This window comes from Protopterus annectens, chromosome 8.part0 (assembly GCF_019279795.1).
Source record: "Protopterus annectens isolate FY-2018-M chromosome 8.part0, PAN1.0, whole genome shotgun sequence".
In the NCBI taxonomy this organism is placed as follows: domain Eukaryota; kingdom Metazoa; phylum Chordata; order Ceratodontiformes; family Protopteridae; genus Protopterus; species Protopterus annectens.
Genome location: NC_056741.1, coordinates 73945034 through 73972642, shown reverse-complemented (window position 1 = coordinate 73972642; position 27609 = coordinate 73945034). Strand labels below are relative to the sequence as shown.

Genomic DNA, 27609 nt, shown 5'->3' with positions numbered 1-27609 from the left:
AATAATGTATATTATCCAGGTGCAATTAACCATAGGCAAAACTGCTCTACAATTTGTAGCATGCTACAGGCCACCCTCTCAAACTCAGGAAACCCACACAGCCTTCCTGAAGACACTGGAGGGTATAAATGTATTACCAAACACCATCATATTGGGTGACTTCAACTACCCGAATATAGACTGGGAACATTACTCAAGCCCAAACTTTCTAGCCCAAAGGTTCCTGGAGTTCATAAATTCAAATGCCATGGAACAACTAGTCACCGTCCCCACAAGAGGAGAAAATATACTAGATCTCATCATCACGAGCATGGGGACAAAATGCTCCACACCGGAAGTACATCCCTCATTGGTGAGATCAGATCATAAACTAATCTCACTAGAAATCCACATCCCGCCCCCCCCCCCAACAAAAAAAACCACAGTGAAGAACTTCTCTAAAGCAAACTTCACACTACTCAAGACAGGTGTGGTATCCTTCAAGGCCCCCGAGCCAATGGAAACCACAACCCAAGCTGCAGAAGCCCTTATAAATGGCTTCTATGAACACCTTCAGGACTGCATGGATCAGGCAATCCCAAATAAAACCAAGACTCTTTCCACCAAGGGCAAACGTCCAGTCTGGTGGACCCCAGCCATAAACAAACTTTACAATAAGAGGAGAAAGCTATTACATGATAGAGCAAAATCCCAAAAAGGGAAGGCATCTTTGATCAGCACTAGCAAGAAACTACGATCCCTCATAAAATCATCCAAGGCCAACTTTGAGAGAAAAATTGCCATAGATTCAAAAGACAATCATAAGGCCTTCTTCAGCTATGTCAGAAACCTGGGTGGAAACTCCCAGATATGCTCAGAATTAGTCCAAAATGATACAAAAATCACTGAACCCACAGACATTGCCAACATACTGGTAGACAGGTTCAGCGCAAACTTTACCCCCCTCTCCCCCCCAAAAGGAGAGATAACTATCCCAACTGAGAGTAGCCTCCCAGACATCTCAAATGCGCAGGTGAAAGCTGCTCTCTCTAAAGCTAAAAACACAGCATCAATGGGACCGGATGGGGTCCCCGGCTGTGTGCTACATGAACTCAATGAAGAACTAAACCCGCACATAAGGCAGCTGTTTAATCTTAGCCTCACCACAGGATATGTGCCCAAGGAGTGGCGTACGGCAACTGTGGTCCCACTCCACAAAGGCGGTGCCTCTATGGACCCTGGTAATTACCGCCCCATAAGCTTAACAAGCCTGGTCTGCAAAGCTATGGAGAGGATCATAATGGAATTCATAAACAAGGACATAGGGGACTTGCAGACCTTGGACCCAACCCAGTTTGGCTTTGTCAAGGGCAGATCTTGCCTTTTGAACTTGGTCGACTTCTTCGAAACAGTCACCAAGGCCATTGATGAGGGAAAGGCAGTCCATACAGCCTACCTTGACCTTGCAAAAGCTTTCGACACAATACTCCACTCGGGTATTATAGAGAAACTTACCAGCTTAAATGTAAACCCATATGTCACAAGATGGGTTGCAAACTGGCTAAAGGACAGAACCCACAGGGTTAGAGTTGCTGGAGCCATGTCAGACTCCAAGCCGGTTACAAGTGGAGTCCCACAGGGCTCAGTCCTTGGCCCCTTATTGTTCGGCATCTACTTCTCAGAAGTACAGGCAAACATAGGAGGACTATGGCTGACAAAGTTTGCGGATGACTGCAAACTGGGTGCCATAGTGGATAGTACATCGGACACAGACATCCTTCAGAGGGGTCTCACGGAAACTGATAGCTGGTGACAGAGCCATGGCCTGAAGTTAAATGCAAAAAAAGTGTATAGTCATACCCTTCGGGAAAAACAAGGTAACCCCAAGCTACCATATAGGTGGCAACCCACTAAGCACAGAAGAGGTTATCAGGGACCTGGGGACTCAGGTTGACAGTAGCCTCTTGTTTGACGCTCACATTGCTAAAGTGGTTCGAAAGACCTTCTACATTGCCCACCTGATCATGACGGGATTCGCATCCAGATCAAGTGAGGTCATTGTTCCCCTGTACTCTTCACTTATCAGACCAATGATCGAGTACAATGCCCCATTCGGGATGTATCTCACCCGACACCTGCAGCAATTGGAGAGACCCCAAAAGTTCCTCACCAAAAGGATAAAGGGACTCCAAAACCTGTCATATGCTGCCAGACTGAAGAAACTCCAACTCTATTCAGTTGCATACCGTCTGCTCAGAGGTGACCTGTGCCTGACATACAAGGCCATGACCAACCCGGAATTAATGGACATGCTCCACCTCAAAAAATCCAAATCCACCAAAACCACTAGAGCAAGAGACTTAAACCTTAGCACGGATATAAATAGGACGTGCTGGAGGGATAGATTTATCACCCAGAGACTCACCATGCTGTGGAATAAAATCCCAGTCCATGTGAGGCAGAGCACCTCGCTGGCTCTGTTCAAGAGAAATCTTGACCGGTGGATGGGAGATCGTAGGTTTACCCCAGGAATCATCTCTGTGTCACTACTGGACAGAGGCACAACAAACTAATGGGCACAGTATTTCTAACATAAGGGTAAGCCACATAACTTTGGGCTAGGCTTATAAATGCCCTAGGGTAGTTAGCCTAGTATAAACCTATGAACCTATGAACCTATATAACACATAAAGAACAGTAATAATGTATATAACACATAAAGAAAGGTAATGTATATAACACATAACAAAGAAGGATAATAATGTATATAACACATAACAAAGAAGGGTAATAATGTATATAACACAACAAAGAAGGGTAATAATGTATATAACACAACAAAGAAGGGTAATAATGTATATAACACATAATAAAGAAGGGTAATAATGTATATAACACATGAAGGATAATAATATATAACACGTAACAAAGAAGGGTAATGTATATAACACATAACAAAGAAGGGTAATAATGTATATAACTCATGACAAAGAAAGGTAATAATGTACATAACACATAACAAAGAAAGGTAATAATGTATATAACATATAACAAAGAAGTGTAATAATGTATATAACACATAAAGAAGGGTAATGATGTATATAAAACATAACAAAGAAAGGTAATTATGTATATAACACATAACAAAGAAAGGTAATAATGTATATAACACATAAAGAAAGGTAATAATGTATATAACACATAAAGAAAGGTAATAATGTATATAACACAACAAAGAAGGGTAATAATGTATATAACACATAAAGAAGGATAAAGTATATAACACATAACAATGAAGGATAATAATGTATATAACACATAACAAAGAAGGATAAAGTATATAACACATAATAAAGAAGGGTAATAATGTATATAACACACAACAAAGAAGGGTAATAATGTATACAACACATAACACAGAAGGGTAAAAATGTATATAACACACAATAAAGAAGGGTAATAATGTATATAACACATAAAGAAAGGTAATAATGTATATAACACATAACAAAGAAGGGTAAAAATGTATATAGCACACTCCAAGGCAAGTACAAATATGACTCAGTCATTGTCCATGCTGGTGTGAATGACCTGAGACGTACCTCCCTGGACTACATGGAAAGAGACATAGAAGAGCTCTCTGATTATGTAGCCCAGGCCGGTATGACCCTGACCTTGAGTAGCATCTTACCCTCACCAAGAATGATGCCACAACATGAAGACAAGATGATCAATTTCAACAATTGGCTTAAGTATTGGTGTCATTCAAAGGGTATCCAATGCCTGTCAGCCTGGGATGACATGCTCGACAAGCCACGATGCTTCACTAGGGTCGGCTTGCACCAGTCACCCCTGGGCTTTCGGATATTGGCAAAGGCTCTTGCTACCCCCATAGTGCCTTTTTTAGGCAAGACTCAAAAGACAAACCCACCTCCATAGGTATCACAAAGGATAAGAAACTAAGAGTAGTGCTACTCAACGCCAGAAGTCTAAACCTCAAGATGCATGCACTCAAAACTCTCCTTAGCATGGAGAACATCGATATCTGTGCAGTAACAGAAACCTGGTTCAAGGATCCTGAGAGCACCCCAGCACTACCAGGTTATACCTCATACCATGCTTTTCGGCCCCAAAACTTGAACCAAACCACAAAAGGAGGGGGAGTATCAATATTCGTCAAAGATACCCACACATCCAGGTTGGTGGCACAGCACGAAGCATCAGAGACTATCCATGTGCAACTAACAGTGGGTAAAACTGCCTTCCAGTTTATAGCCTGCTACAGACCACCCTCCCAAACCCAGGAACCCCACTTGGCCTTCCTGAGAACACTGGAAAATATGAAGGTCTCTCCAAACACCATTATATTGGGCGACTTCAACTACCCAAACATAGACTGGGAGCATTATTCTAGCTCCAACACCCTAGCCCAAAGGTTCCTAGAATTTATAAACTCAAATGCTATGGAACAACTTGTTACCACTCCCACAAGAGGGGAAAACATACTGGACCTGATCATCACCAACATGGCGACTCTATGCTCCAGACCAGAAGTGTATCCCTCACTGGTAAGATCAGACCATTTCTGGATATTCACATCCCGACCCCACCCCCTGCCCAGAAAACCACAATGAAAAACTTCTCTAAAGCAAATTTAACACTCCTCAAAACCGAGGTGGAATCCTTCAAACCCCCTGGGCCTGTGGAAAATACAGCCCAGACAGACCACAGAATCCTTTATAAATGCATTCTATGAACACCTTCAGGAATGCATGGATCATGCAATCCCAAATAAAACCAAGACCCAATCCTCCAAAGGCAGATGTCCTGTCTGGTGGACCCCAGCCATAAACAAACTATACAATAGAAGGAGGAAGCTACTACATGATAGAGCAAAATCCCAAAAAGGGAAGGCATCTCTGATCAGTATTAGCAAAAAACTACGGGCACTCATAAAATCGACTAAGGCCCGCTTTGAGAGAAAAATTGCACAGGACACTAAGGATAATCACAAGGCTTTCTTTAGTTATGTTAGGAACCTGGGTGGGAATTCTCAGATATGCTCAGAATTAGTCCAAAATGACAAAAAATACACCGAACCCACAGACATTGCCAACATCCTTGCTGACAGGTTCAGCGCAAACTTCTCCCCCCCCTCCCCACCAAAAGGGCAAATATCTATCCCAGCAGAGTGCTGCCCCCTTGACATCTCAGATGCTCAGGTAAGAGCTGCCCTCTCCAAAGCAAAAAACACAGCATCAATGGGACCAGACAGTGTCCCAGGCTTCGTCCTACATGAACTCCAAGAAGAGCTAAACCCAAACTTAAAACTACTGTTCAATCTCAGCCTTACTACAGGATATGTACCCAAAGAGTGGCGTACAGCAACAATGGTCCCTCTCCACAAAGGTGGTGCCTCAACGGATCCTGGAAACTATCGCCCAAGCCTGACTAGCTTGGTCTGCAAAGCTATGGAAAGGATCATCATGGACCTCATAAATAAAAATATTGGGGACCTACAGACACTGGATCCTACCCAGTTCAGCTTTGTTAAGGGCAGATCCTGCCTCTTAAACCTGGTCGATTTCTTTGAAACAGTCACCAAGTCCATTGACAAGGGGAAGGAGGTCCACACAGCCTACCTGGACCTCGCAAAAGCCTTTGATACAATACCCCAGCGGGCATTATAGATAAGTTCACCAGCTTAAATATAAACCCCTATGTCACTAGATGGGTTGCAAACTGGCTGAAGGACAGAACCCACATGGTTAGAATTGCTGGAGCCATGTCAGACTCCAGACCAGTTACAAGTGGCATCACACAAGGCTCAGTCCTGGGACCTCTCTTGTTCGGTATATATTTCTCGGAGGTACAGGCCAACACCGAAGGACTGTGGCTGAACAAGTTCGCAGATGACTGCAAACTGGGCGCCATAATAGACTCTCCAGCTGAAACAAGCATCCTCCAAAAGGGCCTCATAGAAACAGACAACTGGTGCCAGAGCCATGGCCTCAAGCTAAACGCCAAAAAGTGTATAGTCATCCCCTTTGGCAAAAACAAAGTGCCCACAAATTACTACATATGTGGTAATCCATTAAGTACAGAAGTAGTAATTAGGGACCTGGGGACCCAAGTTGATAGCAATCTCTCATTTGACAACCACGTGGCCAAAGTGGTTAGAAAAACATTTTATATAGCCCACCTAATCATGAAGGGATTCACATCTAGATCAGGGTAGGTCATTGTGCCTCTTTGCTCATCCCTCATCAGGCCCATAATTGAGTACAATGCCCCTTTTGGGATGTACCTTACCAGACACCTGCAGCAACTGGAAAGACCCCAAAAGTACCTCACCAAGAGGATCAAAGGGACAAACAGATGCCATATGCTGCCCAGTTAAAGAAACTCCAGCTCTACTCAGTGGCATACCGTGTGCTCAGAGGCGATCTGTGCCTGACGTATAAAGCCATGTCCAACCTGGAATTAATGGACATGCTGCACCTCAGAAAATCCAAATCCCATCGAGCTACACGCTTGAGAGACTTGAACCTCAGCACTGAAATAAATAGGACATGCTGGAGGGACAAATTCATAACCCAGAGGCTCCCTTCACTTTGGAATAAAATCCCAGTCCAGGTTAGGCAGAGTCCCTCATTGACTCTCTTCAAGAGGAATCTTGATGAGTGGATGGGAGCTCGTAGGTTTACCCCGGGCATCACTTCTGTGTCACTGTTAGACAGAGGCACAGTATACTAACCTCGAAAAAGGGCATAGCAAAATTAATTTATAATGGGTGGCGAAAGCCAAACACACTCTGGCTAGGCTTATAAATGCCCTAGGGCAGATAGCCTAGTATGAACCTATGAACATAACAAAGAAGGTTAATAATGTATATATCACATAACAAAGAATGGTAATAATGTATATAACACATAACAAAGAAGGATAATAATGTATATAACACATAACAAAGAAGGGTAATAATGTATATATCACATAACAAAGAAGGGTAATAATGTATATAACACATAACAAAGAAGGGTAATAATGTATATATCACATAACAAAGAAGGGTAATAATGTATATTTTATTTTATTTTTATTTATTTATTTTACATTTGTTGACCGGGCTAGTCTGGCTGGATACATGTCCATTTTCAGCAGAGGCCCGAGGAGAAAAGCTCCACTAAAATACTAAGTACATTACATAAAAAATCATTACTCTTAGGAAATAGCATTAAATTGGGAGTCATAAGAACACACAGAGCGAAGGATAATTTCAAAGAGAAACAAATTTACAATATGCAGTTCATTACATGTCAAACAATTTTACTTAACATATACTTAGATTAGATGAGTAAAAGGAGGATAAATGAGACTGGTAGTGCATAAGAAGAGTGAAGGGGAAAAATAGAGAAGAGAAAAGGTTAGTCTGGTGTACTGCATTATATATCACATAACAAATAAGGGTAATGTATATAACACATAAAAAAGGGTACTAATGTATATAACACACAACATAGAAGGGTAATAAAGTATATAACACATAACAAAGAAGGATAAAGTATATAACACATAACAAAGAAGGGTAATAATGTATATAACACATAACAAAGAAGGGTAATAATGTATATAACACATAACAAAGAAGGATAATAAAGTATATAACACATAATAAAGAAGGGTAATAATGTATATAACACATAACAAAGAAAGGTAATAATGTATATAACACATAACAAAGAAAGGTAATAATGTATATAACACATAACAAAGAAGGATAATAATGTATATAACACAACGAAGAAGGGTAATAATGTAAATAACACATAACAAAGAAGGGTACTAATGTATATAACACATAACAAAGAAGGGTAATAATGTATATAACACATAAAGAAGGGTAATAAAGTGTATAACACATAACAAAGAAGGGTAATAATGTATATAACACATAAAGAAGGATAAAGTATATAACACATAATAAAGAAGGGTAATAAAGTATACAACACATAAAGAAGGGTAATAATGTACATAACACATAACAAAGAAGGGTAATAATGTATATAACACATAAAGAAGGGTAATAAAGTATATAACACATAAAGAAGGGTAATATAGCAATAACCCACGCCTGGGTGTGGGTAATGCTGGATTTAGGTGGCTCCCTACTTTTCATCACTTTGATTAGGTAACTCCCTACTTTTCATCACTTTGATGAGGTGACTCCCTACTTTTCATCACTTTGATGAGGTGACTCCCTACTTTTCATCACTTTGATGAGGTGACTCCCTACTTTTTATCAGTTTGATGAGGTGACTCTCTACTTTTCATCACTTTGATGAGGTGACTCCCTACTTTTCATCAGTTTGATGAGGTGACTCCCTACTTTTTATCAGTTTGATGAGGTGACTCTCTACTTTTCATCACTTTGATGAGGTGACTCCCTACTTTTCATCACTTTGATTAGGTAACTCCCTACTTTTCATCAGTTTGATGAGGTGACTCCCTACTTTTCATCACTTTGATGAGGTGACTCCCTACTTTTCATCACTTTGATGAGGTGACTCCCTACTTTTCATCAGTTTGATGAGGTGACTCCCTACTTTTCATCACTTTGATGAGGTGACTCTCTACTTTTCATCACTTTGATGAGGTGACTCCGTACTTTTCATCACTTTGATGAGGTGACTCCCTACTTTTCATCACTTTGATGAGGTGACTCCCTACTTTTCATCCTACCCTACTGGTAGTCTGATGAAGTGATCACAGAGATCATGAAAGCACTTACTTTGAGCTCTTCCTTAAAGATTTTTTTGGAGTACTATTGCGGTCATCCTGCACAGTCGTGGCGGTCTGGCTCTGCTTATTTGTAGCTGTACTGTTGTTTGCCTTGAGCCTTTCCTTTGCAGTTTGTTGGTATATATATATATATTTATTTATTTATTTATTTTTTGTCATTGGATATTGATCCACATATGCTGGGGAACTTAAATGCAACCTTCCTAAACCCCAAAGATCTCCTAGGCAAAGTACACATAACAAATGCCCTTAGCAGCCCTGAATGTACTCTTTCAAAACAACACCCACACCAACACATACAGCCACATCTCACGGAGCCTCTACTTTTAAACCCACAAGGCAAGCCACCAGACAATCCAACATTCTGGTCATTGGACACTCCATTGTGAAACATACTGATGTCCTTCTCACCAGACCGACTAAGGAGAAAGTCATGGTCAGTTGCTTATCATGGGCCAGGATCCAAAACTTTATGCATGCACTTAAGTCATTGGAGCACAAATACTAGTATGACTCAGTCATAGTCTATGTGTGTGCAAAGGACCTGAGACATACCTCCCTAGGCTACATGAAGACAGACATCATGAAGTTCTCAGAATATGTATCCTAGGTTGGAATTAGACTAACACGAGCAGCATTTCACTTTCTCCAAGGATGATGCCACAGTACGAACAGATGACTGATTTCAGTACCTGGCTTAGTTTCTGGTGTCATTCTAAGGGGGTGCAATATTTGTCAGCATGGAAGTAGATGGCCAACAGACCACAGTGCTTTGCCAGGAATAGTCTGCCCCTCTCCCCTCTAGGCTTTTGAATATTAGCTAAAAGATTGTCCTCCCCAATAGTGCCTTTTTTAGGCAATGCCAAATTGAAAGTACTTCCGACATAGCAAATAAAAACCAAGAAAATCTAAAGGTGTTACTGCTCAATGCTATGAGTCTAAACAAGAAGCTCCCTACAAGCTCTCATAACCCTAAAGAATGTTGACATCTGTGTAGTCACTGATACATGATTTAAAGCCATAGAGTGCACACCAACACTACAAGGTTATAATGCCTTCCACACATTTAGACCAGCTACTACACAGACAAGGACTAAAGGAGGAGGTGTCTTGATTTATGTCAAAAATAAATATACCTCAAGGTTGGTGAAGGAAGACAATCTATTTGAACTTCTTCATGCTCAAATCACCACAGGAAAAATCCCATCAAATTTTCTTGCATGCTATAGGTCCCTCTCTATAGCACAGCAAACCTACAACATGTTTTTAAGTTTATCGGAAACACTCACCATTCATCCTAATACCATATTCCTGGATAACTTTAATTATCCCACTATTAACAGGGAATTATATATGACACCAAATGTGCGAGCACAGCGATTCCTGTATTTTGTAAATACAAACTCTCTGGACTAGATTGCAATATGCTCACCGGAGATGCAAACATACTGGATCTAGTCCTTAGTAATGCAGTAGAGTGCTGCACACCCCCTAGTGTAATGTCATCTCTGGTAAGGTCAGACCGCATAAGCATCTCCTTTGAAGTAAAAATAAAATCCGGAAACCCAACTAATCCTGGAATGATCAGGAACTACTCTAAGGCTAACTTCCTACTATTAAGTGGTAACCTGCAAATATTCATGCTTCCTAAACCTTGAGTGACATTTTTTCCTGTAAAAGCACAATTGAAATTTCTCCAATATCTAGTTACTCACAGGGCAACTAGTTTGCAGTGACGAGCACTGTCCACATAGTTGCAAACTGGATACTCCTGGCAGTGACTGATATTCTCACTCCAATAGTCTAATCAATAAAAAAGGGTTTGTTGCCATGGATATGAACTTTCCTACTGTCTCTGTTACTGGCTTGGTGGACAACCAGTTAATTCTCAAACAAACTGATATGGTATGTGAGAGATGTATTTACACAATGTCACTAGAGGCAAAGCTCTCACATAAAAGTACTGTTAATGTCAATAAGGTTGACAGTAGTACACATGCTGCACCCATCACACACAATTCAAAGCAGACATGTAGAGCCACATGTACTGAGGCAATTACATGTAACCTTCCTAAACCACAAAGACCTCCTAGACAAAGTACACATAAGAAATACCATTAGCAGCCCCAAACACACTCTTTCAAAACAACACCCACATCAACACACAGAGCTACATCTCATGGAGCCTCTACCTCTAAGCCCATAAGGCAAGTCACCACACAATCCAACATTCTAGTCATTGGAGACTCCATCGTGAGACACACTGATGTCCCTCTCACCAGGCTGAGTAAGGAGAAAGTTACGGTCAGTTGCTTATCAGCAACTATGATCTGCCACATTACACATGCACTCAGGTCATTGGATCACAATTACTAATATGACTCAGTAATGGTCCATGTGGGTGTAAATGACCTGAGACGTACCTCCACAGACTATATGAAGACAGACATCATGGAACTCTTGCAATATTTGTCTCAGGCTGGTATGAGCCTAGCACTGAGCAGCATTTTACCTTCTCCAAGGATGATGCCACAATATGAACAGAACATGACTGACTTTAATAATTGGCTTAGTTTCTGGTGTCATTCTAAGGGGGGGCAATATTTGTCATCATGTAAGGAGATGATCAACAGACCACTCTGCTTTGCCAGGGATGGTCTGCACCGCTCCCCTCTAGGCTTTTAAATATTGGCTAAAACATCATCTTCCCCCAAAGTGCCTTTTTTAGGAAATGACAAACTGAAAGTACTTCTGACATAGCAAATCAAACCAAGAAAATCTAAAAGTATTACTGCTCAATGCTAGAAGCCTAAACAAAAAACTCCACTCCCTGGAAGCTCTCTTTATGCTAGAGAATGCTTATGTCTGTGGGGTCTCTGAGACATGGTTTAAAGCTGCAGAAAGCACACCAACAGTGCAGGGTTATAATGCCTTCCACACATTTAGTCCAGCTTCTTCACAGGCAGGGACTAAAGGTGGAGGTGTCTATTTACATCAAAAATAAATATACTTCAAGGCTGGTCAAATAGGACAATGCACTTGAGCTGCTCCATGTTCTAATCACCATAGGTAAAATCCAGTACCACTTCCTTGCAAACTATAGGTCCCCCTCTATGACCCAAGAAACCCATACCATGTATTTAAACTTATTAGAAACACTAACCATCCAACCCAATACCATATTTGTGGGTGACTTTATTTACCTCACTATTAATTGGGAATCCTATATGACATCAAACGCACATTCTCAGAGATTCCTAGATTTTGTAAACACAAATTCCCTGGACCAGATTGTTAATACAACAACCAGGGGTGCAACCATACTGGATCTGGACCTCACCGGTATGGGAGACTGCTGCACACCCCTTACTGTAATGCCTTCCCTAGTAAGGTCAGACTACAAAATGGTCTCCTTTGAAGTAAAAATAAAACATGGACCCCCAGCTAAACCAGGAATATTCAGGAACTATTCTAAGGCTAACCTCCTGCTATTAAGTGAGAAACTGGCAAAATTTCAAGCCCCTATAAACCCTAAGAACACTTCTGCCTATGCACAATAGAAACCCTGTACAAGCATGTTAATAGCTGCATAGAGGCAGCTGTATCCACCAAGAAGAAGTACAGAACTAACTCAAAACAGGCCGCCCTGGTGCAACCACAGAATTAATCAGATGTATAACAGGAGGAAGAAAATCATGGCAGAAATTAGGAGGTGCAGCACCCAGCAGGATAAAAGCACTCTCAGCAAACTAAACAAACAACAGCAGCCAAATCTTAGGTAAATTTAGCCTTCCAGGCCAAAGACAACCATAAGTCGGTACCCCTCCTCCTAACATCCCTCACTTCTTCGAAAATATTGCTACCTCATTCAACACACACTTCACACATACCATACTATCACTAGCTAAACAACACAACCCCCCTCCCCTCCAACCCACACCTTCAACTAGTAATCTCCCCACTGCCTTCTCTTTTTCTCCTGTACCTACTTCCAACATAAAAAAAAAAACTCTTAACTAAACTTAAGCCCACCAAATTAGCAGCAGACAACCTCCCAAGTGAATACCTACAAATCGCAGCCGATGCTCTGGCCTACCCAGTATCCATCTTGATTAACTGATCTCTGTCAGAAAGTTATGTTCCTACACTATGGAAAGTATCACATATAACTCCCCTCCACAAAGGTGGCCTCTCCACAGAACTAACCAGTTACCGCCCCATAGCTATTCTCTCTCCACTCTCCAAAATACTAGAGAAGATGCATTCACTCTCAGGTCTCATACTACCTCCTTACTAACCACCTCCTTTCCAATACTCAGCATGGTTTCTGACAAAACCATAGCACCACCACTGCCTTACTCTCCTTTACTAACACTATCCTTCAGCATAAGAACAATGGCTATCTCTCCTCTGCTACTTTCCTAGACCTATCTAAAGCATTTGACATGGTCCCACACAAACAACTCATCTCTGTCCTCAATAACCTATCCTTCTCTCAATCAGTCACCAACTGGTTTCAGAGTTACCTGTCTGACCGCCAACAATCCATTGTATGGCAGAATGACATATCTCCCCAACTACCTGTCTCCATAGGGGTTCCCCAAGGATCCATCCTTGGACCCCTACTCTTCTCTGTTTACACCAATAATCTAGCCTCTGCCACCAAACATGGCACACTCATCCAATACGCAGATGACTCTATCATCATCTGCTCAGCCCAGTCCCTACCCAAACTGCAAAAAGTCACACAGGAAGCCTTTTCCTCTGTTAAAACTTGGTTATTCGATGCCCAATTAATACTCAACCCAAACAAAACTAAACTACTCATCTTCCAACCCACTGAACATACGTAAAACAACTCTCACTTTAACATCACAGCAAAAGACAACACCACTATACACCTAACAGAACACACCAAATTGCTAGGAGTGGAAATAGACAATAAACTAAAATTTGACATTCACATTTCCATGACCATAAAAAAGTCCACAAAAAACTAGGAGTGTTATACAGGAAAAGCAACTTCTCACCAAAGCAGCAAAGATTTCATTAGCAAATTCCCACCTTATCTCCACCCTACTTTATGCCTCTCCAATATATACCAACCTAAGGCAATGGGATCTAAACAAGCTAGAGACCTGCTACAACAAAATTGCTAAATTTGCCACAAGGGCATCCTACCATAGTCACCACTGCCTCTCACTTGCTGAACTGGGCTGGCTTGAACTCCCTCACCTCCTTCAATGGTATGAACTCTCACTCGCCCATGAACTAGTAAAGCATCCACTAAATGTCCCATCTCTCCATAATCTACTCCAACCCTATCGCACCACCAGACCACTAAGATCCAGCAACAAAAATCACTTGCAGATCACTAAAGCCAATAACTCTGCTGGTGAAGCACTGTTCTCTTGCGCCATAGCCAAATTATGGAATGCCCTCCAACCCACAATTACCTCTGTACCATCATGCACCCACTTCAAAACTTTACTAAAAGCGCACCTAAAAACATGCTGGCTATGCCCTTGCAACTCCCACTCTAATGTCACCCACCCCATCCAACCACTACCTTTCTTTCTACCCCACTAACTACCTTGATTATAGCAAGCTCAGATGCTCATAAGCCCAGTATTTATTATACAGCAAGAACTTCTTATTGTAACATTTGTTAATGTCTGTTATGTACTTCGCAGATAAAGATTCTAGTTGTCTACTGATGTACTATGTTCTTCATCTGTAACTATGTTTGCAATTAATTGCTATGTTAATCAAATTGTTAAACGCTATGTAAATCCAATGTAACTACTGTCTGTATATTTTAACTGTGGAGCTTTTCTCCCCGGGCCTCCACTGAAAAATGGATCTACGTCCTGTCAGACACTCCCAGTCAACAAATGTAAATAAATAAATAAATAAATACAATAAGAAATTTTTTAGCTATGTCCACAAACTCAAAGGCAGTACACAGTTGTGTGTAGAACTCACTGTTAATGGAGCTACCTATACTGAGGCAAAAGATATAGCAAACCTACTGGCAGACAAATTCACCTCTAACTTTTCTCCTCTCTCCTCCTAAACCTCCTCTCAGGAAATACCACCAGATATAACTCCCCTACTATCACTGGAAAACAGGTTCTCAATGATCTCTCTAAGGCCAAGAAAACCACATCAATGAACCCAGACAATATCCCAGGATGCCTTCTTAAAACAGCATAAAATATATCCTATCAGACCATCTGGAATTGCTGTTTAAAGTGGCCTCTAAACAGGCTACATGCCTCATGAATGGAGAAAGAACATTAATAATCAGCCCCCTGCACAAAGGTCTGTCATCTACAGATCTGACCCATATGCAAAGTAATGGAAAGGATTATCATGGAAATGATCAGCAATGACATAGGAAATCTTCAGACACTGGACCCGGCACACTTTGTTTTTTTTCAAGGGCAGGTCATGCCTACTCAGTTTGGTGGACTTCTTTGAGAAGGTCACCAAAGCAATGGATGAGGGCAAAATGGTTCACACTGTCTATCTTGACCTGGCCAAGGCATTTGACACAATATCTACTCAGGCATTGGTGATAAACTTAGGTGGTTAGAATTAAACCTTTATGTCACCCAGTGAATAGTCAGCTGGCTCACAGTTAGGACCTAGAAAGTTAGAATTGGGGAGTCAACCTCTACAAAGAGGCCAGTCACAAGCAGAGTCCCTTAGGAATTGGTCCTCTGTATGCTTCTTTTTGGCATTTACTTCTTTGAAGTCAAGGCCAATGTCAATGGCCTCTGACTGCCCCAATAAAACTAAATGCCCAGAAATGTATAACACTATCCTTTGAGAAGTCATCTATTCTGGTAACTGTCATATCAACAACACACCCCTAAAAATCAACCCAGTAGTCAGGAAATTGGGGACATATTTAGATAGTAATCTAGCTTGTCACCATCACATGTCTACAGTTGTGTTGTGCAAGTTATAAACAATGATATTTGGTATCTAGGTCCAAGGAGCTCATTGTCCACTATATTTGGCATTCATCAGACCTATCATTGAGTACAATGCCCCCTTTAGTATGTACTTAACCAGGCACATCCAACAATTGGAATGTCCACAGAGGTTCTTCATTAAAAGAATATAGGCATAAATAACACTTCCTGTGCAGAGCACATGAAAGACCTTATGTCTCCTACAGGCTGTTGAGGGGAGATCTATGCCTGGCATATAAAACATTGTTGGACCCTACCTTGATGGATCTCCTCCATATCCACAAAACAAACAGCAGCAGAATTACCCATTTTAAAGACTTAAACCTTGCCTGTGATATAAATAGGGCCTGCTTGAGAAACAGGTATGTATCGCAGAGACTAACCCTTCTGTGGAACAGGCTCCCCATCTGTGTGAAGCAGAGTTCCTCCCTATCCCAATTCAAGTATAACTTGGACGGTTGGATGGGGAACAAGACATCCATCCCTTGTTTGGCACCTGTGTCTCTAACAGACACAAGCAGCCTGTAAGTGGCTCATTTCTCATGTTCCTGCTTTCATTTGTCAATGGAACCAGAAGGTGCCTGAGATTTGGGATGCATGGCTTAGTAATACACACCTATGAACGTATGACCCTTATGGAATACCATGGGAACTGACACTGGCTGGGATTTGTTAAACTTTATTCAGTTATCAGCAGCTCTTCACTTTGTATTACCTTACTATGAAGTAACCTTTCACTGTACACAATAGCTTGAGTATGGTTGAATCCCCCCACACTGTCGGGCACATCTTTTAACTTTGCTAGACTGTTCATATATCACTTATAAAAATGAAGGAATCGTAGATTAGCAAATTAGCAAATGTTTTATGGATTATTTTTAGTGCAGTGTGCTTCTGTTTTCATTATATTTTTCATCACTTCATTTCAAATAGTTACAAGGCAAACATAAATAAAATATTTATCCAAGTCGGATAACACTAGGCTATCAGTCTGCAGACTATTACAAGTCTTACCAATAACTACAGGTTAGAATCAAACTGTGTATTTTGTATCTGAGAGGGAAAGACCTTAACCGTTATGCCAACCCCAAACAAACTGTTTCCTATTAGTAGTATATCTTATAGTGCTTAATGATATGAATGTTCTTGGTATAGTATTGTGTTACATTTTACATTTCTTGTTTCAGAAACAAAGAACAGTTGGCATAATTACAGATAAATTCATTTTTTTCAGAAAGTGTGTGTTTCTAAGCAGAAATTAAACATGATTAGCAAAATGTACCATATTACGGTGGATGTATATTTATTTAATTTATAATGCTGTTTCTTCTGGAAAAACGTAAACCAATCTTTTTCTGCTTTTAGGTTTTGGTCTGGTGGTGAACCTAATAATAAGGATGATAAGGATCCGGAAGGCGAGGACTGTGTTGTCTTAACCTTTAAGTTTAACGATTTGTCATGTTCTAAAGAGAACAAGTGGATTTGTGAGAAGAAACCAATACACTTCTTTACATGAAAGTTCACATTCATGACCTGCAATCCATGATGGAGGAGCACTAACCAGAAAAGATAACCAAGTTAAATTAAATAATTATTTTTCTGTTACTTGTCTTGATATGGCGATATAGAATTTTGAAGATAATTCAGAATTCTGGTCTGGAACTGCAGCTACTATTGTATAATAAAGCATATTCATATGACCTTCTTATTTGTTAGTTGATATATGGTGTGAATATTGCTGTACAAAATGGTTAAAAAAGTGCTCATGCCGATGCTGATTTGAACGGTACAAGGAAGGATAATATTTGTGTAATTTATTATATCTGAGATACGTTTCTCCCCTTTTTAGGACAAATGGTCATCACTACCTGTAATAATTTTTCCCTTCTTATTCCATCTTATCAAGGTCATATAGCATGATTGCTAGCCATCGCACTGTGGCTTTTGCAATGCATCTGCATTTGTTCATATATGAATCACCCATGATGACAAGTTTTGTGCACATTGCCCTTGAAACATAGGCTTGCTTGCATACATGACACTTTTGCTGCCTTCTGGGGGTTTTCTGCAAGCCCTGCTGGAGGACTGCTTCTGCTGTAAAGAACTACATCTCTTTATCTACCCCTATTTAACAAAGTGACCACTAGCCTCTCTCCTCTCTTCCATCACCCCCTTAGCCAGCAGTTAGCATCTGAGTTGCTAATCAGCCTGGATTCCTGGTGACTTTATTGGAAAGTATCATAAATCTTGTTACTGTATAATATCTGCTAACTCTAGCCTGTATTAGTACTTGTATCTACTTTAATTGCATGTGGAGCTTTTATCCCCAGGCCTCCAATGAAAGTGGGCTCATGTAGGCCCAGTGGACCTTCCCGGTAAACATTTGCAATAAATAAATAAATATAAAACTTTTTTTTTTTTTTTTTAACCTGCAACCTTCAGCTAACCCCAGGCTTCATTGATTGTTGGACCACTACAATCTTGTACCTCACAACAAACACTCCATAATTGCCTACCAAATTTCAAGATAGACTTTGTCTGGTAGTACTGATGACTGCATTGCCAGGGGTGAGAAAGGCAGTAGTCTGGCAGCATAGACCTTCTGGAGCATTTGTAAGTACACACAGCCTGCTAACTATTAAACATGTTTGAAATCAAGGAGACTATCTGCTCCAACTCTTTTATCAAGCTTCAGTCTACTGTGGACTTGCTTCCATTGTCCACTGGAGTGTCCAGTACTCTCCACTTGGGAATGACAACAGGCCTTCTGCTACTGAGCTGTTTTTTCCTGGTTGGTCATGCACTATCTGCAACACTAATCAAACAGGTTCAGACAATGTCATGTCTCCATGTTTATGGGTCAGCCTTCATATAAACCACACATACTAATGGTATGTCTTTATGTTTATAACTAAACAGAAATGTGTGGCCTGGTTTGGATTTGCCCATCACTTAAATTTGCTGCTGTTTATTTAATAGTTAAAAGAACTATTTCACTTTTTGTAAGTTTCTTTATACGAGACATTCATATGTTTGTTGTACCACTCGCACAGCTGTTAAGACAAAGTAGCAGAACAATATGACAAACTGGAATAAACATATTTCTTTGCACATTCTTTGTTTATCTCATGAATGAGTTCTGAGCTATACTGTGCATAAATGGCTCATATATATTTGCAGCTTCTGGTTATCTGCTAAGCCATGTGATGCTGCCTTACTTGATCAACAGAGTAACTGCTGGATGCTGGAGAAGTGGCAAAAATGGGAGGGGGAACATATTAAAGGAGAGGAAACTTAAGGAGACAGATAAATGCAGATGGATAAACACTTAGTGGTGTAACCATAGGTACAGATTTACTTCTCAGATTTGAATCCTATAATATATATATGTATAAACTTTTTTATCTATTGTGTTTTCTTCAGTGGTTAGATGCTACTGAAACTATTTCCCTTTTTAAAGGAGGCAAAAGGTGGTTGGTTTTTGTACTGCTCTTGACTAATCATGTAAGTTGGGATCAGGTAATGAGAACTCTGCACAGCAGTGCAATATGGGTTCCTATTACGTTGTTGAATGTTTAGGTTGTCGAACGCCTAAACGTCTAACACTCAAAACTGCGACCGGCTAATTACATGGACTTTTTCCCAGGGGAAAAAAGTTTGCTTGGCTGTCATTGGGGATTTGACCTTTTCCCTGATGAGTGATCGCAGAGTTGGTATATTTAGTTAGGGGGGGTTTGGAGGACACAGCCTCCCACATCAGGGGGAGGGGGGGTTAGGGTTTTAAAGTATGTTTTTTTTTGTTGGCCAAGCAAATTTTTCATGGGGAAAAAATTTTGCATTATTGGTTGGTCACGGTTTTGAGCATTTGACATTTAGGTGTCGACGTTTAGGCGTTCGACAACCTAAGTGTTTGACGTTCTAATATAGTCCCATGGAATATTAAATTCACATGTTGAGTACCTACCCAATGAAGGAAATCAATGTTAGATACTTTGTGGATTACTGGTGGCACTTTCTAGGGACTCTGGATATAAACAAGCTTCACACAGGCCACAGGAGAAGAATGAGAACCATGTGACTTTTTACATCTTACCTTCTCACATAAAAGTGAAAGAAGTCAGAAAGACCTGTTTTCTTCTTTTTCCCCTAGTACATTTGTAAGAATATGCTCCCAGGCTAACCACACTACAGTTGTGCTAAGCCCTCAGGTGGTGGTTTTGGCATAATAATGGGTGAAGGGTGGGGGGTAGGTTTGGCATAATGGTTAGGATCTCTACCTCATAGGCATGTGGTACAGCATTTTATTATGACTTTTCATTGGCTAGGCTTAAAATGAGCCTTCAGGGCAGTTATCCTAGTACTCATGAACCTATATTACCAGCTCTGAGACACAGGTCCTGCCTCCGCCCCATATGACTTGGGTTTGACCAGCACTCTGGGGACTGGATGACCACACTAGAGAGGAAATGGAGTGAGCTTCTCATATTGGCTCAGCTATCCTGGAATCTGGTCTTAATGAACTTTCTGCTGCAAGAATACTAACTTGGCAGGGGGTGAGAGGGTAGCCTGGACATGAAAGGTGAGATTCGGGATCACAAGCCCAGCCACGGAATCCGCTGCTGTACAAACTGAGATTAGCAATGCTAATTTTAAAACTCTACAGACTCACTCTAGGCCTCATTACACACTGTGCTATGCATCATCTTTTATGATAATGGCACCAGCTGCAATCCAGTCTTACATAAGCTTTACAGTACCCTACAAGATGTAATGTACCTCTCCTGTGTTACCGCCATCATACAATAACTAAGCTGTAGAGTTTTCCTTCAAATATCTAGTGGTTATGCTTGATCCTAGCTTAAATATATCACTGAATATCACCAGGTTAAATGCGGAAATTACTACCCCCTTCTTTAGGTACTACAAATCTCGCAATTTCTCATGCTTGATGGCAGGATGTGTTAGGGGCAAAAACTTTATACATCCTCAGCTAGAATACATTTTACGTCTACTGCCCTTGACTCTATGAAAAACTTCAAAGTCCTTCAACCTATCTCCAACAAAATACACAGTTGATGACCATACTCAAATGTCGGAAGCAATTTCCACAAAGCAGCACATTTATTAACATTTTGAGTGCTTTGCCTCCACATACACATAGACTTCATCTGAAATACATAGAAAACACTTCCTTCTAATTTAACTGCACATGTCTATGTGACTCAGTCTTCCAAGAATCATCAAAACTTCTTAATTGCCAAGGCTATTTTTGAAGGAATCTTTACTGCAGGCCTCCTTTTCTGCTTAAGAATATACATAAAAAGGCCTACAATACAAATTATTAAGCAGAAAAAGAGGCCTGCAATAAAGATTTCTTCAAAAAAGCCTTGGCTATTGACAGGTGTTGATGTTTCATGGAAGACTGAGTCACATGGGCATGTGTATTTAAGTGGAAAGAAGTGTTTTCTACATTACACAGGAAGGCATTGCATGAAGCTAAACTTAGGGCAGCTAGTTAGCATATCAAACAGCACTACTATCAGATCATAGCACTATCTAGCATCTAGCCTTAACCTTAGACACTACTCAGGTGACCTCTGTAAAACCAAGTCCCTAAACCATAATAGCTCAACCCAAATACAGGTCTCAACAATACGGATTTTCATTTTTCTAATGTCTCTGTGGCCAGCTAGGTAGATATGGGTATCGTGAGACAATGTAGCAATTGTCTCATGTTCACAGACAACCTTTAAGGCATCATGAGACAATGTAACAATTGTCTCATGTTCACAGACAACCTATAAGGCATCCTGAGACAATGTAGCAATTGTCTCATGTTCACAGACAACCTTTAAGGCATCCTGAGACAATGTAGCAATTTTCTCGTGTACTCAGACAACCTTTTAATCCTTTAAAAAACTGATAGAGTATGTGAGAGATGCACATATATAACTTCCTTGGAAGCAAAAATCTCACTTACAAACAAGGTTGTCAAGAAAACACACAATACATTCCTCACACACACACACACACACACACACACACACACACACACACACACACACACACACACACACACACACACATACACATACACACACACACACTACATTCCTCACACATACCGTTCACCACACGCATAGACCTTCTTATGCTGAGGCACTTAAAAGAAACCTCTCTGTACCTCTAGACCTAGACCTCCTAAGTCGTCAAATGGCAACACCTATTCTCAGCAATCATTAAAACGCACATCAAAACAGCACCATATATAAGCCTACACCTAATGATCCTCCAAGAATAAAGCCCACAAGGTAACCAAACACTTTATCTAGTACTCTTGTCATAAGGGAGACTATTGTATGACACACAGATGTCCCTGTCACCATGCTGGACAAGGAAAATATAATGGATAGTTGCTTATCTGGTGCAAGGATCCCACAGTATCATGGACACACTCAAGTCACTATGCCACAAGTATTGGTATGATTATATCAGAGACGTCCATGTCGGTGTAAATGACTTCAGACATACCTCACTGTACTATATGAAAAGAGACATTATGGATCACTCTGAATATGTGTCTCAGACAAGTACAAGCCTTGCAATGATCAGCATTTTAGCTTCACCTACTAGAAGTATAATGCCACAGTATGAACAGAAAGTGGTTAATTTTAATAACTTATTTAGTTTCTGGTGTCACTCCAGGGCAATTCATTATCTATCAGCATGGAAGGACATGGTTAACAGACCACATTGCTTTGCCAAAGAAGGTCTGGACCAGTCCACACTGGGCTTACAGATATTGGCTAAAACTTTATCCATCCCCTTAGAGCCTTTTTTAGGCAATGTCAAAATGGCAAAACTACCAGCATATAAAAAAAAAACTCAAAGCAACTTTAAGGTGTTACTGCTCAAAGCTAGGAGCCTAAAAAAGAAACTGCACACTTTACAATCTCTCTCCTCAGTCTGGAGAATATAGACATCTGTGCTGTTATAGACTTAGTTTTAAACCACAGGAAGTACTCCAGCAGTGGAAGGCTACAGTGCCTTCTACACATTCAGACCAAGAGCAGCACAGACAGGGGCTAAAAGTGGAGGGGTCTTGATCTACATTAGCAACAAATACAGCTGCAGGTTGGCTAAACAGGACGATGCCCTGGAGTTCATCCATGCCCAAGTCTCCACAGACAAGGTTCCTCACCATGTCCTAGTTCATAGGTTCATAGGTTAGTACTAAGCTAACTGCCCTTGCGAGCCATTTTAAGCTTAGCCAATTATCCCTTGTGAGACTCAAACCCTGCACTTTGTGCTTGTAAGGCAAACACCTTAACCATTAGGCCACCATCCCAACCCCAGCTACAGTCGCTCTCTATGACCCATGAAGCTCACAACTCTTACCGAGACCTACTAGAGCTGCTCACCATCCAACCAAATGCCCAGTTCATGGGGTACTTTAACTACCCCTCTACCATCCAACTAAATGCACTATTCATGGGGTACTTTAACTACCCCTCTACCATCCAACCAAATGCACTATTCATGGGGTACTTTAACTACCCCTCTGCCATCCAACCAAATGCCCTATTCATGGGGTACTTTAACTACCCCTCTATAGACTGGGAAACATACAATGCCTTTAACTGACAGGCACAATGTTTCCTGGACTTTATCTACACAAACACCCTGGACCAGATAATGTGCACTCCAACCAGAAGCTCAAACATATTGGACCAAGTACTCCCCAACCTGGGAGGGTGATGAACTCCCTCCCCATCACATTTTCATTGGCAAGGTAATACCACAAAGCTGTCTCCCCTGAAATAAAAATCAACAAAGAAAACCCAACCAAAGTTGTAACAGTTAGGAACTATTCTAAAGCAAACTACAGTTTGTCAAAATGTGCAGTTCCAACAAACCCTGAGAACACAGCTACCTATACAGAATTATTTTCCGAAACCCTGTACAAACATGTAAATGGCTGTAATAAGGCAGCCATACCTACCAGAAGTAAGTCGAAATCTAACACTAAAAACAAATCCCACCCTTAACTTAATAGGGTATACAACAAAAGAAAAAAGGTCATGGCCAAAATCAGAAACAGCAACTCCCATGGAGACAAGAGCTCTGATGAAGACGGACATTGTGGACCTTTCAGACTATGCATCTCAGGCTGGTATGAGTCTAGCACTGAGCAGCACATTGCCCTCACCATGGTACAATGTATCACTGAGGATGATGTCACAATGCATTGAGCAGCATATTACCATCACCGAGGATGATACAATGATACAATGTATCACTGAGGATGATGTCACAATGCATTGAGCAGCATATTACCATCACCGAGGATGATACAATGTATCACTGAGGATGATGTCACAATGCATTGAGCAGCATATTACCATCACCGAGGATGATACAATGATACAATGTATCACTGAGGATGATGTCACAATGCATTGAGCAGCATATTACCATCACCAAGGATGATGCCACAGTATGAGCAAAATGACTGATTTCAACAACTGGCTATATTTTTGGTATCATTCTAAGTGGATCCAATATTTGTTAGCTTGGGAGGACATGGTTAACAGACCACGTTGCTTTAGTAAGGATGGTCAGCGTGGGAGGACATGGTTAACAGACCACGTTGCTTTGCCAAGGATGGTCAGCGTGGGAGGACATGGTTAACAGACCACGTTGCTTTAGTAAGGATGGTCAGCATGGGAGGACATGGTTAACAGACCACATTGCTTTAGTAAGGATGGTCAGCATGGGAGGACATGGTTAACAGACCACATTGCTTTAGTAAGGATGGTCAGCATGGGAGGACATGGGTAACTGACCACATTGCTTTAGTAAGGATGGTCAGCATGGGAGGACATGGGTAACTGACCACATTGCTTTAGTAAGGATGGTCAGCATGGGAGGACGTGGTTAACAGACCACATTGCTTTGCCAAGGACGGTCTGCACCTTTCCCCTCTAGGCTTATGAATGCTGGTTAAAATGTTATCCACCCCACAGTACCTTTTTTATGCAATGCCAAAGTGACAAACCTGCCAACATAAAAAAAATCATCTCAACTGAACCTCAAGGTGTTACTGCTCAATGTCAGGAGCCCAAATGAAAAAACTACACTCCCTCGAAGCCCTGTTCAGAATATAGATATCTATGCAGTTACCGAGACATGGTTTAAGGCATCAGAGAGTACCCCAGTAGTGCAAGGTTTCAGTGCCTTCCACAATTTTAGACCAGTATTTCCACAAAGAAGGGATAAAGGGGGAAGTGTTTCAATATACATCAATAATTGATTGAGATAGACTGTATGCACTGCCTTACCTTCATCCACAGCCCTGATGACAGACACAAAGAAATCAACCAGGTTGAGCAGGCATGATCTCCCTTTCACAATGCCAAATTGTGTGGGGTCTAGAGTTTGGAGATTTCCTATATCTTTGTTAATCAGATCCATGATGATGCGCTCCATAGCTTTACATATCAGACTTGTCAGGTTAATGGGGTGATAATTCCCAGGGTCTGTAGTTGCTCCCCCTTTATGGAGAGGGATGACTGTAGCAGTGCACCATTTGGTAGAGACACAGCCTGAGGTGAAGCTATGACTGAACAGGGCACACAGATGTGGTGCCAGTTCACTTTGTAGTTCGATCAGGTCCCATGAAAGCTGTATTCTTGGACTTGGACAATGCAGCTTTAACCTGTGCTGTAGTAATGCTGGGTGCCTGGCATTCTTCTGGTATTGTGATTGGTCCTTTGGGGGGAGAAGGGTAAAGTTGGCACTGAATCTGTCGGCCAGTATGTTGTCAATATCTGTTGGCTCAGTATAGGAGGTACAATTGTGCAGAGCAAATCTGGGTATTGCCATGGAGATTCTTGATATAACTATAGAGGGCTTTTTGATTATTTTTAGTGTCTACCACAATTCTGCCTTCAGAGCTGGCTTTGGAGGATTTGATGAGGGATCTCAACGCTTTGTTGAGCCTAATAAGGGAGTTTTTCCAGTCTTGGGACATCTCTTGTTTATGCAACAGTTTTTTCCCTCTGTTGTAGAGTTTATTAATGGCAGGGAACCACCAGATTGGCTTCCTTTTTTGAAGGAGAGTGTCTTTGTTCTCTTGGGTATGGCTAGTTCCATGCATTTATGTATATGTTCGTACAGTGCATTGGTGTATGATTTAGCAGTCATGCAGCTATTTTCCATTGGCATGGGTGGCGTGAAGTTAGCCACCTCTGTTTTTAGGAGCCCAAAGTCAGCTTTGAAGAAGTTTTTCAAGGTGCTTACCATTGCTGGGGGAGTGGGTAAGATGTGGATTTCCATGGTGATTAGTTTATGGTCAGATCTGACCAGGGAGGGATTGACTATTGGTGTAGAGCATTGGTTTCCCATGTTAGTAATAACCAGGTCAAGGATGTTACTTCTTCTAGTGGGGGTCAGAATGAGCAGGTCCAGGGCATTGGAATTTATGAATTCCATGAAGCGTTGGGCCAATGTATTGGTGCTTGAGTAGTTTTCCCAGTTGATGGAGTGATAGTTGAAGTCTCTTAGTATGAGAGTGTTGGGTTGGACCTTGATAGATTCCAGGGTGCTTAGGAACATGAAGTGCGAGTCTAGGGACATGGTTGAGGACCTATAGCAGGCTATTACCTGGATCGCCGTCTTACCCAGTGTTAGTTGTACCTGAAGTATCTCAGCTGCGTTATGCTGGGCTACTAATCTGGAGGTGTGCATATCCTTTATGAATATGGTGACACCACTGCCTTTGGAGCTTTGGTCCATGTTTTGGGGCCAAAAGGTATGGAATGAGTTATACCCTGGTAGCGCAGGGATGCTTTCTGCTGCTTTAAAACAGGTCTCTGTTACAGCACAAATGTCGATGTTCTCCATTTTGAGGAGTGCTTCAAGCAAGTGCATCTTGAGATTTAGACTTCTAGTGTTGAGCAGCATGACCCTCAGAGTGCATTTATTTATAGCTGTTATGGTGGTAATTTGGTCTTTGGAACATCACCTAAAAAAGGCACAATAGGGGTGGCAAGAGCCTTAGCCAGTACCCAGAAACCCAGGGATGAGAGATGCAGGCCATCTCTGGTAAAGCATCGAGATCAGTCATGTCATCCTAAGCAGACAGATACTGGATCCCCTTAGAATAACACCAGAAACTTAGCCAATTGTGGAAGTCGATCATTTTTGTATGTAGTGTGGTATCATTCTGGGTGATGGTAGAATACTGCTCAGGGCTAGGGTCATACCTGCCTGGGCCACATAATCTGAGAGCAATACCATGTCTCTTTTCATGTAGTACAGGGAGGTGTGTCTCAGGCCATTCACACCCACATGGGCAATGATAGAGTCATACATGTACTTGTTGTGGAGTGACCTGAGTGCATGTGTCATTCTCACTGTCTCACCCATATCTTCTGACAGGGTCTATATTAAATCATCAAATGCTTAGAAAAGTGAATGATGATTTATCAACCGCATGTAAGTGAAAGCTTACAAACTCGAACGCTTAGAACAGCAATTTTTTTCCAAGGGAAAAAAATCGCTGTTCCAAAAAAAAAAAGATTTAAAACATAACATAAAGTGGGGGGCTTCGCTCTCCACACCCCCTCTACTTAAATATACCAACTCCGAGGTCGCACTACAGTGACTAAAATGGCAAAGTAACAGACGTGGCCAAGCGATTTCTTTTCCAGGGAAAGAATTCGCTTATATGCCGCTTTGTCATTTTGCCTTTTCGTCTTTTCAAGTTTGACCAAGATGCATTCAAAAGAATGCATCTTCGGTCATCTAATAGGAACCCCTTCTGACACATCACATTTTGCCC

General features: G+C 41.2%; 1 protein-coding gene across 1 annotated transcript in view; it reads left to right on the top strand.

Moving 5' to 3' along the window:
* LOC122808654 (CD209 antigen-like protein E) overlaps positions 1 to 17472 on the top strand; it is a 485527-nt gene extending 468055 nt beyond the window's left edge. The window contains exon 6 of the mRNA XM_044079627.1: positions 17130 to 17472. Within this exon, the coding sequence (XP_043935562.1) occupies positions 17130 to 17280 (151 nt within the window). The 3' untranslated portion in view covers positions 17281 to 17472. The remainder of the gene's footprint in view (positions 1 to 17129) is intronic.
* The last annotated feature ends 10137 nt before the right edge of the window (positions 17473 to 27609 follow it).